The 15,777-nt window shown below is 41.0% G+C and overlaps 1 protein-coding gene across 1 annotated transcript in view; it reads left to right on the forward strand.

Annotated features, from left to right (window-relative positions):
• The first annotated feature begins 4,628 nt into the window (after nucleotides 1–4,628).
• FAM83D (family with sequence similarity 83 member D) overlaps nucleotides 4,629–15,777 on the forward strand; it is a 32,351-nt gene continuing 21,202 nt past the window's right edge. Inside the window, exon 1 of the mRNA XM_044661568.1 lies at nucleotides 4,629–5,111. Within this exon, the coding sequence (XP_044517503.1) occupies nucleotides 4,641–5,111 (471 nt within the window). The 5' untranslated portion in view covers nucleotides 4,629–4,640. The remainder of the gene's footprint in view (nucleotides 5,112–15,777) is intronic.

The following is a 15,777-nucleotide window of genomic DNA, read 5'->3' on the forward strand; positions in this document are numbered from 1 at the left end:
TTCAATCCCCATCTACCACTGCCTGCTGACCATCACTTGGATATCCAACAGCATCTCAGACTCAGTGTGTCTACAACTGAGCTCACCATCTTCTCCCCTAAAGCTGGCCCTTCCAGCCCCTCTGTTTCTCTTAATGCCACTACCAAACTCCCAGGAGCCAGTGTCACAACTCTAGACTCAGCTTTGACTCTTCTCTTTCAACCCCCACATCCTTTCAGTTGCCAAATCATGCTGTTTGACCTTTACAACATCTCTTGAAAATGCCCACTTCTCTCCACTCCAAAGGCCACCACCCTAATTTAAAGCATTTGTCATCTCTTACCTAGATTTATTGTAACAGCTTTCTAATTAGCCTCCCTCCCTTTATTCTTTCCCATCCATTCTTCAAACAGCTGCCAAAATATTATTCCTATCATGCAGGTCTGACCAGGTCAGTCAGTCCACTTAAGTCCTACACAGTCCTCCTCTGCCTACATTTTTGGTTTATTTCGCAGACCCTGAACTTCCTTGAGCTCAATGTGCCATCTGCCACTTCTGTGCATTTGCAGAGGCCACTCCTGGAAAGTGCTCCCTCCTCATCTCTACCCTTCAGAATTCTTTTCTTCAAGGTGCAACTTGTGCAATTTCCTCTATGAAGTCATCTCAGATTCTCCCATTGTTCCCTTCCTCAAATTTGCACTGAGCTCTAAATTTCTTCTCTATACTATCATATACCACATTTACACTTAGCTGTACACATGTCAGAATATTTTCAGTAGAACAGGGACTGTATTAAAGTTTTTTGTATTCCCCATAGTGCTTAGCTCAGTACCTAAACATAATAGAAAAAAATAAATGTTTGTGGAGAGCATATGTCATAGCTAGAAGGGAACTTCACCTATAAGAGATGATCTCCTCATGACTAATATACATACAGGGTAACCCTGCTTATAATGAATTTGGAGCTCTGTAATGTATGAGCTAAGGCTGGCCCTTCCTGGGTTTACATTTGATTCTGAGGCTTTCCTGTTAGGTCTAAATTACTGTAAATTTAAAATTTAAATTACTGTAAATTACAGTACACTCTCCTGTTAATAGGAAACATTTGCCTCACATTATAGTTATGATAGGCCTTTCTTACTTGTGGGACATTCAAATGGAATTAGTCTCCTCTCCTTTTTCACGCTCAATTCATGCTGAATCAAAGGTAATGTCCCCACTCCCAACAACCGTCACCCCCTTTTAAAAAGGATCAAGACCTCTTTTCAAGTTTCTATCTATCTGATCATACTGATCTATCACATTGACCACATCAGAAAAAGATTTGGCAGTTGGCATCTGCCTCATTTTTTTTATTATAACAGATACAAGACATCCATGTCAATGCAGGGGTGAGAAGGGAATCCAATTGGAAGGTGTAACAGGAAAATAATAACAATTGAGAAACTATTTGTTTATAAGTGATTTGTTGGCTAGCAGTTAGAAAGCAATGGGCAATGAGCTCTCCAGGCTGTCCAAAGACAGAATAGAATAAAACAATTTTTATAGACAAAAACCAATTAATCAAAGAAGTCCAAAAGTTCAATTAATTATAGCAAAAATAATTAGCCAGTATACAAATCAGGATACAAAATTAGGTAATCTCATTGTAATTGGAGGAAAGTTTAAGGGCTTTCCAAGTTGGAATGAGGAAAGAATAGGCTTCAGTTCAGTTGGGAGGAGGACAAGTAAGTTTCAAGGTCCTCTATACATAAGATGAAAAAGATGCTGATTAATTATATCCACTTGTATATATGGAAGAATGGATAATTTATGTAGTTCCCATGGATAAATAATAGAAACGCATCAAAATGGGTATGACAGCACAAGATGCATCTGTATTCACAAGACAGAATCTGGTCCTTTTGGTTCTCATACTACCTGCATTTTGTGCATGGTCTTTGTTATCAAAGGTCAGCAACCTAAATAAACACTGCTTTTGGCTGGTAGCCAAACTCATAGGGAATGGCCCATTGATTCCATTTGCCACCATTCAACAACAGTAAACAACAAAAAGTTTCAGGGTTGTGGGATAGGAACTCAGAGTTGGATATACTACTCAATGCTACCTACCACACTTCCTCCTATGTGGTGCCAAAGTTGGAGAAAACTCTTTCTTCTTCCTAGAATTCTTTCCAACAAAAAGAAGTTTTATCTATTAAGCTGATAAATTCTGGAAAAGAATCTGTTTGGCATAGTCATCTTTAGAGAACAGCAATTTTACTGGCAATACTCTGAAGACATCAGCCACAAACATACCAGTATTCATGAATGAATGAATGGATAAATAAAACTAGCTGATAATTGGAAAAGGTTCCTATCTTTGCCCTCCTCACTAACTACCAATATGTCATTTGGTGACATCATACATAGTGATGTCTCATTATGGTGATTGCTCAGATGGTGAACTAAAATCTGGTGAATTCTATTTTATTTTGCTTATAATGTTGATTAAGAACTAGGCAATTCAGTACTGAAGAGTTGTTATTTATTTTATTGTACTGTATTATTTATAATCTAAAATAGAGCTCTGGGTCTCTGAGACAACTGTTCTTTTACCATCATGCTCATCTAAGTCTGGTTCAAGGGCAGTATACCCAAAAAAGGAGTTGACAAGTGGGAAGGAAGGAAGGAAGGAAGGAAGGAAGGAAGGAAGGAAGGAAGGAAGGAAGGAAGGAAGGAAGGAAGGAAAGGAAATAATAATGGAAGAAAGGGAGCTGGTTTCAGGTGGATATCAGAAGTAGGATGGTCTATATACTTTTGGTTCTGCCACATTACTTGAGGTTGATTTTGAATGAAGATCCAGATTTCAGCTGGCCCAAGTAAGAAGACACCCATTCAGGCATGGGCATTGATGTAGGGCGAGGTGGGAAGAGTGCTCAACACAAACTCAGAATGCTATGTTAAATCCTGGTTCTGCAGCTAGTCAACCTCTCTCCAGCCTGTTTCCTCATTTGTAAAATGAAAGGATGGGACTCAATGACTTCTTGGGGCTCCTTCAACTCTATATCTAAACAAGGATAAAGAATAGTTCTGTTTGGCTTGAATGCAGAGTATGGAAAAAACTGTAAGAGTTATGGTTGGGACTAGATTGAGGAGAGCCTTGAATGCTAGAAGCAGGAAAAGTCCTCCCTTGTAGCCCCCAGTAGTGAGAGTTGACCCCAATACAATCAAAGCCATGGTCTGGCAAGAATCATTCCTCACATGAGGCCCCCAAAACCCTTCCTTTCCAATTCCACCTCTACTATACTTGGTAATAACTGGCTGTTCTTGACAAACCCACTGAAGCAAATATTTCCCTGAGAATCTGTGCTAGATGGTTACATATTTATCTGTGATTTATTATTCTATAGAAAACTCTGTCTAAGCTTCGGTGAGGTAAACTAAGTCATTGTACTAGGATTGTAAATCATTACTAACCATTGTTCATATAAAAAGCTTACCTAATACCTTAGCCTACATCACTTTCTCTATAAAATACTGTGATCAATAAACCTCACCTCTGATTGCTACCAGCTTCAGTGACCTTCCTGACACAAGTCAACCTTACCAAGCCTCATTCTCATCCCTTCAGGTCCCTCAAATGTTTGTCAGGACTCTTTAGGACCCCCCTAATTTGGGGAACTTGGCAGTACCAATCCTTCATTTAACTCGAGGTTAAGTGACTTGCCCATAATTAGACAGCTAGGAAGTGTCTGAGGCCAAATTTGAACCCAGGTCCTCCCGATTCCAGGTCTGGCACTGTGCCACCCAGACCAGAGGTTTTCTAAGAGTCCCTTTGTTGTTACTCTAGTTCTCAATTCTGTGATTCCTTCCCTTGGTGCTTTGCAGACTTTAAAGCGCCAAATAAATGTCACTTATTATTAGTTAAGAGTGGAGCATGTCTCCCAACCGTTCTCTGAACACGTTTTTGTCCACTAAAGACTCAACTCCATATATCCGGTTTGTACAGATGAGGATCCTTATGGGACACTCAGGCTGACAATGAGCGCGTCCTTTCCTACTTAGGTTGGGCAGGAACTGAAGACTCACCTTGGAATCAGCAGGGGGCGCCCCAGAGCCATTCTCCAGGGCCAGCCCAGGGATGCCCGGAGCTCTGAGAGGAATCTCTCCGGAGCCGATAGCTCAGTGCTAGTTGGAGCCTAGTTTCTGGGGGTTGCAGGAGAGGGTCAGCTACTGGCCCAAATAGAGCCTGGTCCTCTGGGTTCCAAGCGCAGAGGTTGTCTCCTCTACACCCTTCCCTCCCGCACAGGACAAAAGTAGGCCAAATTTGGGGCGTAAGCCCTACACTTCACGAGACGACCCCAAGACCAGCCTTTAGACCGCCCTAGGTCTGGGATCCCAGCCCGGAGCCGTTTGCAGGCGGGGCCACTGCCCGACCCCACCTTGTGCCCGCCCCTTCACACGCGCAGACTAAGTAAGAGCGAGTTTAAAATCGGCTACCCAACCGCGGGCTCCTTGTGGGCGGGGTTAGCTGTAGCGCTCTGGGCGGGGCTTTCCTTGACCAATGGTCGGGCCGGGTTTGAATTTAAATCCCCCTTATAAAATGTGGACCGGCTTCCGCTCCGCTACCCTGGCTTGGTCCCTGACGGTTCCCCCTTCCATCTACTGGCTACCCTGCCATGGCGTCTCCGTCCGAGTTCCTGGATGACCTGGCCGCTTCATGTCTCTCCCCGCGCGGCCCTCCCAATCTGCCCGAGCTGTATAGCGAGGCGCAGCGGCTGGCCATGGAGGAGCTGGTGGCTGGGGGCCGCGATGCCTTCCTCACTTTCTTGCGGCGGGAAAATGTAACCTGCTTCCTCTCGGAGGAGGAGATCCAGGGCATCCTCCAGGCTGTCGAGCGGCCCCGAGCCCGGGGGGAAGACAGTGTTGCCGACGAGTCCTTCAGCTCATCCCAGGATTGCTCCTCGCTCACTTATTTTCCCGAGCAGTCGGACATCGAGCCGCCGATTCTGGAGCTGGGCTGGCCCGCCTTCTACCGTGGCGCGTACCGCGGCGCCACCCGGGTGGAGGCGCATTTCCAACCTTGCTTCCAGGACTCGCCATACGGCTGCAAGGACGCGGTGCGCAAGCAGATCCGCTCGGCCAAGGAGGTGAGCCCTCCCGCCCCTTCGGCTCGGGCCACTGAGCTAAAGTAGAGCTCCCAGGCCACCCTGAGCAACTCCTGGAGCCTTTCATAGCCTAGGCTGGCCTTGGGGAAGTAGTGATTTTTCTTTACACGAAGGGAAACTGAGATCTAGGGCTACAGAAGCAGTTACCCGGACTTGAGTCATTCCTGGAAGAATCCGAGGTCCAAGGCCTCAGGGGTTCTTTCAGGAATCCTGGCCTTTGGGGCTTTGCTTTTGCTTCCTACACCTTATTTGTTTTCACGAATGGCTGATGAGAGGCTTGAGACAGAGGGAAATTGCAGGGCATTGCAGTCATTAAGAGATTCGGGTTTGAATCCGACCTTAGACATTAGCTTTAGCAAATCACAACCTCTCTGAGCCTCAATTACCTCATTTGTAAGAGAGGGCTAATATTTGCAATAATGGCATCCCCCAGATGTTGGTGAGAAAAGCACTTCAAAAACTGCATAGCACTGTATCCATGTATTGGTAATATCCCAGCTGTCACTCTTTGCTCCCACTCTGGGTTGTAAGACCTCCTGCGGGACTCATGGAGATTTGGGGCTCTTGCATTCAGTTAATTTCTGGTAACTCTTCAACAGAACTAGATTTTGGGAGGACACTGATTGCCCCAGGGAAGGAATGTGGTTCTTCTGCAGTCCCTAGTAACACTGATGCTCCCCCAAAGTGAATAAAGTTAACATTACCTCCAACCTCTGGACCACTGCCTGATGTGCCCATCCCCTCTTCAAGGGCCTGTCCATGTTCCCTCTGGTGATGGGGTCAAGAAGAAGAAGTACCCGTGGGAAGAACTAGGTTTCTCACCCTTTTACTTATTTCAGTAAAACCCACTTCCAACCATTTGAACACATTCTCCTTCAAACCCCGATCTATCATTGGGCATTTAAGTGTTATGTGATGGGTATTGTGCCTGGCACTGAGAATGCAAAGATAAACTTGAAATGAGGATATATGATAATAACTTGGATTCCTGGGTCTAAAGATAGGGAACCATCATCAAGTATTGATGATATTTTATGTAAACAAGTAAAACTTTATAGAATGAATGATGTTATTATACTAGCTTTCTCAAAAAAAATAGGGAGGCTTCTGCCAGATAGATGAAAGTTAGAGTCAAAGCTGTTTACTTAACTTTCATGCACAGGGCCCTGTTTTTCAGAGACTAGAAAACTACCATTTCCAGGGGCAGCCAGGTGGCTCAGCAGATAGAAAGCCAAGCTTGGAGATAGGAGGTCCTGAGATCGAATCTAGCCTCAGATATTTCATGGCTATGTGACCCTGGACAAGTCACTTAGCTTAACTGCTTACTCCTTACTGCTTTTCTGCCTTGAAACCAATACTTAGTATTAGTTGTAAAGCAGAAGGTAGGGATTTAAAGAAAAGAAAAAGAGTTCCACTTTGGAAAATGAGGCAAAAGAGAGGGAGTGGCCATTCCCACTTTTTTTTCCAGTCCTTCCCTACTCAATCATCCTACTTCCATCAATTAGACATTTACCTGGACACACCCCTGCCTCAGTTTATCAGATGTTGATATATTTATATTAATTGCTTTGTTCAACTGGAGGGGAAATATTGGTAAGAGACTTGTGGTAATCTGAAGGCCATCAGGGAGAAGAGGCAAAGGGTAGCAGGAGATGGGAAAGAAAGCTACAAAAGGGCTTTGAGAAGGAAAAGAGTTGTACTAACTTTGCAATTTTGCCTAGACCCTGGTGGAAATCAGTGAATTGAGTTTGTCACCAAGAATGACCTAGGTACTTCCTAGGCAACTGTTCTTACTAACTTCAGGCCTCCTATGGAGGGGAGGGGGAATGTGAAGCAGGATCCTGGGTAAATGGAAATATTAGTCAAGTTATATAAAAATATGTAAGTACATAGGGCTCTTACCTGTAAAATGGACATCTGACTATACATAGGCTTCTGAGACTTGTCTGTAAAATCACCATTAAAAGCCTGCAGTTCTCTCACCTTTGTGACTTACTACCTGTATGACCTTAGGTAAGGGCTTTATTTTCCTCCTCTCTGATTTTAGGGAGTTGGGCAGCATTACTAAGATCCTTTTCAGCTCTGAATCTGTTTTCCTATCATTACATAGCTAATAAGGTAGGATTTGAACCCAGATCTTTAGATTCCAAATCCAATATCAATATTCTTTGTAGTATCCAAATCTTCCTGCTTCTTGAGGGTTATTTTCCTGCTTCACATAAAATCTTTGTATATTTTGTGTGATTTGCAATAGCCAGACATGTGACTTAAGAGTTCTGTCTCTTTACTAATATCGTTGATGTTATGTTCTTTAGGGGCTAGACAGGCTAACAATTAGAGGGTGGGAGAAGTGAGCTGTTCTCTCTCTGCCCATTAAACTTGTGAGGTTACCATAACTTAGTGAGTCTTTCTTTCCTCAAGGTTAGATCAAACTCTGTGGCAGGATTTTGGGTACCCTCCCTGCTCTTTGTGAACAAGAAATAACTTGCCAGTTCAAATGAGAACTTGTTCTCAGTCTTGCCGGTCTTTTTTAGCAAGGCATCATGAGCTCTCAGAGTTTTGTTTCTTGTGGTTTTCATTTTCAGAAAATCCTTTGGGTTCTTATCTAAAAGGCATACTCAGTGGAGAGTGGTCCTGCCTGCTTTGAAAGCTATTTTGGCAGATGTCTGGAATACAGAATGACGGAGAAGAGCTTAGGAGTTAGAGCCTAGTTATGAGACCATTGCAGTAATTCCAAGTGAAAAGTGATGATAACCTGAGCTAGGGTTGAGGGCCAGGAAGTAGAGAGAAGAGGAAGGGTAGAGGAGATATGGTTAGAGACAGTTTTGACAAGACTTGGTAAATGACTAGGTGTGGGATGTAAGGAAGAAGGAAAACTCCAGGATGAACCCCACCTTAAGAATTTGGGTAACTGAAAGAATGACAGTGCCCTCAACAGGAACAGGAAAGTTTTGACTGCAGGGATGTTGCTTTAAAAGGGAGTAATATATTGGGTTCTGTTGGGGACAGATTGAGTTCAAGGTGCCGTAGGACATTCAGTTAAGAGATATCCAACAGTTTGTACTTTAGGACTTAACGTTCAAAAGAAAGATTGGGTCCAGATATATGGATCAAGGAGTCACCTGCCTAAAGATGATCACTGGACCTATGAGAGTCAATAAAGTAACCAAGAGAGAGATTTTATAAAGAGAGAAGAAAATAGGGCCCAGAATGCATTTATTTGACCCAGCACAAGAGACTAAGATGGAACAATCAGAGAGATAGCTGGAGAACTGGGAGCATGCAGTCTCGAAAAGCTGAACAGGAGACAATGCCTGGGAGAAGGTGGTGGTTTTGTTATTGTTTTATCATGTCTAACTCTTCCTGACCCCATCTGAGGTTTTCTTGGCAAAGATAACGAAATGGTTTGCCATTTCCTTCTCCAATTCCTTTTACAGAAAAAACTGAGGCAAACATGGTTAAATGACTTGCCTAAGGTCACACAGCTAATATTTGAGGCTAGAATTGAACTCAGGATTTCTGACTACAGGCCAGTACTCTATCCATTGCACCACCTAGTTGCCCTTACATAGTGGATAATAGTACTCAAAGCTGAGGGTGAAAAAAATAAAGACTGAAAAAAGACTATGGGATTTATCAATTAATATATCAACGATAATCTTGGAAACAGTTTTAGATGAGTGGTCAGGTCAGAAGCCACCCTGCAAAGAGATGAGAAGTGAGAGAGAAAGTAGAAGCAACAAGTAGGGGTGGCTAATGGATGTTATGAAGTTGTTAAGGATAGGAAAGACCCAGACATATTATAAATAGAAACAAAGGATCCATATAGAGAGGGAAATGGATTAAAGCAAATGGGCACGATTAAAGGGGTAAACTCTTGGAGGGGACAGGCTCAAACCCAACCAAAGATGTTGGCATGTTTAAAGAGAAATGCCGCTTTGCCAGAGATTGGAGTAAAGGAAGGGAGAATGAGAAATGACATAAAGGTTTGAGTTATAGATTTAGGAAGGAGAGGCAGTCTACAAGGATGGCCAGTCTCTTTTCTCCATAGGAGGCCAGAACTTCTGAATGGAGGGAGTGAGAAGAGGTAATACAAAAGGCTTAAGGAAAAAAGAAAAGATTTGGGATAGCGATTGTAACAAATGTGATTGATAGAAAGTAATCAATGAAGCATTTAACCTCTCAACTCTGAATAATTATTTAAGATTTGTAACATATAAGGTAGTTAATAATATAATCAGTAGAAGGGATTTCCACACTGAGAGTTCCCTATAGGAATAAAATCACAGGACTGAACCATCTTCTACTTTCCTGATCCCTACTACTAAAAAAAAAAAAAAAAAAAGATCAATTGGAGAAAAACCATAGGATTGCCATGCAGCAGTGAGGAAGATAACATGAATAGCACGGGTTTGTGGCCAGTTCAGTTTACATAGTTGTGTGTCCAGAAGTAGGCACTTACATGAAACTGAACTCATTCCTTCCATCTGGTAAGAACAAACCCATGATTCCCATTTAGTATTGATGAGTTGGGTTCATGTTCTCATTCGATGAGCACAGGAAAAGTTATTTCATGGATCCAGATAGCACAGATTTGACCTTGACTAGTGGTCAAAGATCTTGTGGTCCCACATGCCAGCACATGAACACACAGGATGCCCAGATGGGAGGCCGACAGGTACAACATATGCCCCAAAACCTTTCTACTCCTTATGAGGTACTGGCACTTGGGAGTCTCCAGTCTCCCTTGCTCTTCCCAGCTTCACATTTGCCTTCTCTGTCCTTTTCAGAACTCATTTATTTATACTTTGAACCCTATTCAGAAATGAACAAAAGCCAACTTTGTGCCCAGCTTTGAGTTAGGCGCCACAGAAGATCATTAGGCTAGTGTCCTTGTCCTATAAGAAATTTATAATCTCTTTGGGTGGGAGGGGGAGTAGAGAGTTTCAGAGCTTAGAGCAGTGATTCCCAAAGTGGGCGCCACCACCCCCTGGTGGGTGTTGCAGCAATCTGGGGGAGGGGGGGTGATGGCCACAGGTACATTTATCTTTCCTATTAATTGCTATTAAAATTTTAAAAAAATTAATTTCCAGGGGGCACTAAGTAATTTTTTTCTGGAAAGGGGATGGTAGGCCAAAAAAGTTTGGGAACCACTGGCTTAGAGAAAGATCGTGTCAAAATATGTGCTACAGCTATATTGGGCCCATGTGAGCTAGGTATAGAAGAACCAGAGATAGAGTAAAAGCCTCATTTTTAAAGTGAACATTTGGGGTATAAAGAGAGGCCTACAAAAAGCAGGACATGACAAAATAACCTGTTTCCGTTTTTAATCAGGTTTTTGAACTGGTAGAGTCGGGAATGCCACAGACATAGAATAATTTATTATACTGTAGATAATGTTAATTTGTGGTTTTCTAAGTCAATAGGTTGCCTATAGGGATCAGTTTCATGGATGACCTTTAAAGTCCCTTTTAGCACTAAATCTATGATCCTACAATTAGGTTTAGAGATGTTAGGAATTTGGAAGGGAAAAATGGTACACCGAATAACAGAATCAGGATTCAGTGTGCTTACAAAAGACTAGAACCAAGGACCTAAACCAATAAGATAAAATTTAGCATGGATAAACCTAGTCAATTGTTTAAATGGGTTGTTGTTTTAAGTCAAATTCATGAACAGAGGGTGGTAGAAAACTTGACAGCAATTAGAGAAAAGTTAAGGTTTTAGAAAATGAATGAGCCAACTGGGTGATAGAAAAGCTCTCCCAAACTTTGAAGGCTTAAGTGGGAAAATACATGAGAAGGCACATGGTAATAATATGTATTAGGTAGAAGGGCCACTAGAAATGTAGTATCTAGAGCAGATTTTGTTTAATGAGGATGTTGATACACTAAAAAGCATAGCATAATAATAGCTAATATTTATAGAGCACCTATTATGTGCCAGTTAATGTGCTAAATGCTTTACAAATATGATCTCGTTTGATCCTCACAACAACCTTAGGATGTAGGTACTATTATTATCCTCATTTTAGTTTTGAGGAAACTGAAGCAAACAGGTTAGATGACTTACCCAAGGTCACTCAGCTGGTTAGTATCTGAGGCTGCATTTGAACTCAGGTCTTCCTTACTCTAGGCCTCCACTGTATCTATAGAGCCAACCTAGAAAAAACTGGGGAAGGCTTGGGGGTAGGGATGGAAGGTGGTGAACAACTGATAACCATTCTCAAATATTTGAAGGATTACAATATAGAAGTGGAATTAAGGTTATTTTCTGTGTCTCTATAGAGCAGGAGTAAGAACATTAGACTGAAGTTTTAGGGTGACACTTTTTTAAGTAAAGTTTTAATAACTTTTGGGGTTTTAATTTTTTTTTCAACCTAACACATCTACTTTCTCTCCCTACATCCCCAACCTCCACCTTCATTGGGGGGGGGGGGGGGAGAAAGAAAGAAAAACCATAGACTTGCAACAACAATGCATAGTCACACAAAACTAATTCCTATGCTGACTATGCCCAAAGAGATGCCACATTCTGCATCTTGAATGTCAGGAGGTAAAGAACGTGTCATCAAGGTACTTTTGGAATCTTGGTTGGTCATTGTGTTGACCAGAGTTCTAAATTTTTCAAAGTTGTTTGTCTTTAAAATGTTATTATTATTTAAATTGTCCACTTGTTCCCTTCATTTTTCATCAATTCATGTGTCTTCCCAAGTTTCTCTGTGAAACCAACCCTTTCATCGTTTCTTAATAGCACAATAAAAATTCAGTCATTTCCCAAATGATGAGTATCTTCTTAACTTCCAGTTCTTTGTCCCCACAAAAAAAAAATCTGTTAACATGTGGGAACTTTTGTTTTTTCTTTAAGATAATACTTTTTATTTTATATCACATTAATTTTCAAACATAACCTCTCTGCTGCCAGCTTTCTGCCATAATTTAAAAAACAACATACAGGCACATTTTAACTTAAAATAATGAATCCATTTCTCCCTTTGTGATTCTCTTCCAGTCCTCTATTCCCTCACTCCCCAATAAGAACTATTCAGTGGTGGGGAAAGACTACCTTCTTTTGAGGAAGTGAGCTCCCTCTGCTAGAGCAGAGGCTGGTCGGCAATCCTAGTATGGTGAGGTTTTTTTGTTTTTGTTTTATTAAAATTTTTTTCTAGATTATATGTTGATACAATTTTTAGTAATAGTTTTCTGATATTTTGTGATCCGTGTTCTCTCACTCCCTTCAAACCCCTTCAGTCTCCCCAAGACAGCAGGGAATATAAGTTGTACATATGTTATTATAATACATATCTCTGTGTTTGTCATATTGTGAAAGAAGACACATATCACTTACTCTAGAGAAAAATTCATGGAGGAAATAAAGTGAAGAATAGTATGTTTCTATCTGCATTTAGACTTTTTTTTTTTTCAATCTGCATTTAGTTCTTCTTATTGCAGTAGATAGTCTTTTATGTCATGAGTCCCTTGGAGTTGTCCTGGATCCTTGCTTTGCTGGCGATAGTTGTCATTCACCGTTGATCATCGTACTTTATTGCTGTTACTGTATCCAATGTTTGCAAGGTTCTATCCACTTCATATAAGTCTTTCCAGGTTTTTATGAACATCTTGTTCATCATTTTTCATGGTAAAATAGAATTCCATTATAATTGTATACTCTAACTTGTTCAGCCATTCCCCAAATGGGGGAATCTCTTCAGTTTACAGTTCTTTGCCTCCATGCAAAGAGTTACTATAAATATTTTTGTACAAGTAGGTCCCTTTCCCCTATCTTTGATCTCTCTGGATTACAGAACTAGTTGTAGTATCTAGTTCAAAGAGTATGAATAATTTTATAGTCCTTTGGGTATAGTTCCAAATTGCTCTCCACTGTGGTTATAACAGTTCACAGCTCCACCAACATTGTATTAGTGTTCCAATTTTTCCCCATGTCCAATATTTATAATTTTCCATTTTTGTCCTAGTAGCCAGTCTAACAGATGTAAGGTGATATCTCAGAGTTGTTTTAATTTGCATTTTTCTATAGTGATTTTGGAGCATTTTTTCATATAACTAAAGATAGTTTTAATTTCTTCATTTGAGAATTGTCTGTTTATATCCTTTGACCATTTGTCAATTGGGGAATGCTTTTTTGTATTATAAATTTGACTTAGCTCTTTATATATTTGAGAAACGAGGCCTTTGCCAGAGACATTTGCTATAAAAATTTTTCTCTCAGTTTGCTCTTTTCCTTCTAACCTTGGTTGCATTGGTTTTGTTTGTGCAGACCCTTTTTAATTTAATGTCATCAGTGTTATATCTCATAATGAAAATATCTTATTTGAACATAACTTCTTCTCTTATCCATGGGTCCAATAAGTAAAACTATTCCATGCTCCTTTAATTTGTTTATGGTATCACCCTTTATTTCTAATCATTGTATCCATTATGACTCTCAGGTATGATTTTTGTGGAATGGATCATTGCAATTGGAAGGATGTCAAAAGAGAAGACCCTCTAAGGCCATAGAGTCATTGACACTTTCAAGTTGGACAGACTTTAAGGTTCATATTGGGGAAAAGGGAAGTACTGGGGCAGAAATGGAGGAACAGTGCTGAGGAGTCTATTGCTCAGAAATGGTAAATGGTGTATGGAAGGGGAGAAAATGTATCAACGTCCAGGACTTGCTCTTTACTTTTCCTTTGCCTCTACAGACTCTGTACTCAGTTGGCACTGAAAAAAGATGTGTGTGGGATTAACAGGAAGGTGGTTGCCTGAGTATCATGGGATTAAAACAATGAGAGTGAAGGGAAGCGTCATGGAAAGAAATCGCTGTTGGTGGCAGCTATTTGGGAAGAGGAGTGTCTGTGGTCGCCTAGTTGGGTGGTTTTATTTTTGTTTTTTTACCAAACCTGGGCTATTTTGTGGGGCACATGAGAGAGGTACTACCTGCCTTATTTCCTCAATCAGAATGTAAGCTCTGTGAGGGCAGTGCTACTGTCCATATTTCTTTGGATCCCAATTGTCCATTTCATATGGAAGGTGCTTAAAATGTAATATTTTAAATTAAAGAAATATTTATTTAGCAAAAATCACTTCTCCCCTTCTAAATCAGTACTGGAATGTTCAGAGAAGGCTTTATGGAGGAGATATAACGTGATAATGCTGTAGATCATGATTTCACATAGTGTTTGGTTAGAAAGCACTCTGCCTGTGTTATATCATTTGATACTCAATGGTAGAAACAGTAAGAGAGGTAGTACAAGTATTCTATCCTTTTTTTTTTTTTAAACCTTTAACTTCTGTGTATTGGCTCCTAGGTAGAAGAGTGGTAAGGGTGGGCAATGGGGGTCAAGTGACTTGCCCAGGGTCACACAGCTGGGAAGTGTCTGAGGCCAGATTTGAACCTACCATCCCCCCTCTCTAGGCCTGGCTCTCAATCCACTGAGCTACCCAGCTGCCCCTAAATTCTATCCTTTTTATTCAAACCACAGTTATCCTGTTCTGCTTCCACAGCTGTTTTCTAAAGGCATCCGTGGGGCTGAGAACGTTAACTGATTGGCAGTTTACTCCCTCTTATGGTAACTTGGTCCCTCCAGTCCATATTTTACATAGAAAACCACTACCTCTTCACAAGAGGATTTTAGGATTGTATCAACTTCTCATTCTTAGGATTAGTAAAGTGTCAGAAATAAAAGCCCAGATCTTATCAGCTTACATTTATAGTTTTGTGGCTTACATATTAGAGGAAAATATTACATAATTTCTCTCCCATGTAGTGGTTTTTAAAATTGCAAGATTTCTCTGTCCAATATCAATAAAATCATCGTACCTAAAACAGGGATCTCTATGAAATTTGTTGTCACATTTGAAGCATCTCTATTAACTACCAAAGGGATCCCAGGAGGCTTCTTCACAAAGTTGTTATGAGGATCAAATGGGAAACCTTGTGTAGAATGCTTTGTAAACTAAAAAACACTATGTAAATATCAGGATTTTATTGTTATTATAATAGTTTTTGGACAGGAAGTTGGATGACATACAAAAATCTATCTTGTTCTTTCTGTAGCATATTGATTATTTTGTCTCAAGTCTTCTTTTCTCCTTTAATCACCTCTTAAACCCCATACATACCCTGTTTATCCTTATTTTTGTTTGTATAATCAAGAGCAGGGGTCAGCAATGTATGGCTCTCCAGCCATATCTGGCTCCACCTCCCGACTGGCCAGTCCAGGCAGAGCCCCAGGATGTGCCCCAGGGGGCCCTTCAGCCCCAGCCCCATATTCCAGTGCCTTCCACCTTCATCCTCCTCCTTCCACAGGCGTTTATGGCTCTCAAGGCCAAAAAGGTTGCCAACTCTTGATCAAGAGGTTTATTTTTTAGTTTGGTTTGGTTTTTTGGCGTATGGGAAGATTTGGGAACTGATAAGTCAGTCAATTGCTGAAAAACTAGAAATGGAAAGAATGTTGATCCTGGAGAAGGAGGAAGTGGGAAACTTTGTAAAGTCATTGGTGACATTTGTTTTCTCCTTTGAAAAATGCTTAAAAGTGGAATAAAATGGCCTAAAAAAGGGGATATTTTGGATTCCCTGTAAAGGAAATGTGTGGTTAGAGCCTTGTAAAGCAAATTTACAGTTATGTGCAGTATTGCAAGAGTTT

This window comes from Gracilinanus agilis, chromosome 2, assembly GCF_016433145.1.
Source record: "Gracilinanus agilis isolate LMUSP501 chromosome 2, AgileGrace, whole genome shotgun sequence".
NCBI lineage: Eukaryota > Metazoa > Chordata > Mammalia > Didelphimorphia > Didelphidae > Gracilinanus > Gracilinanus agilis.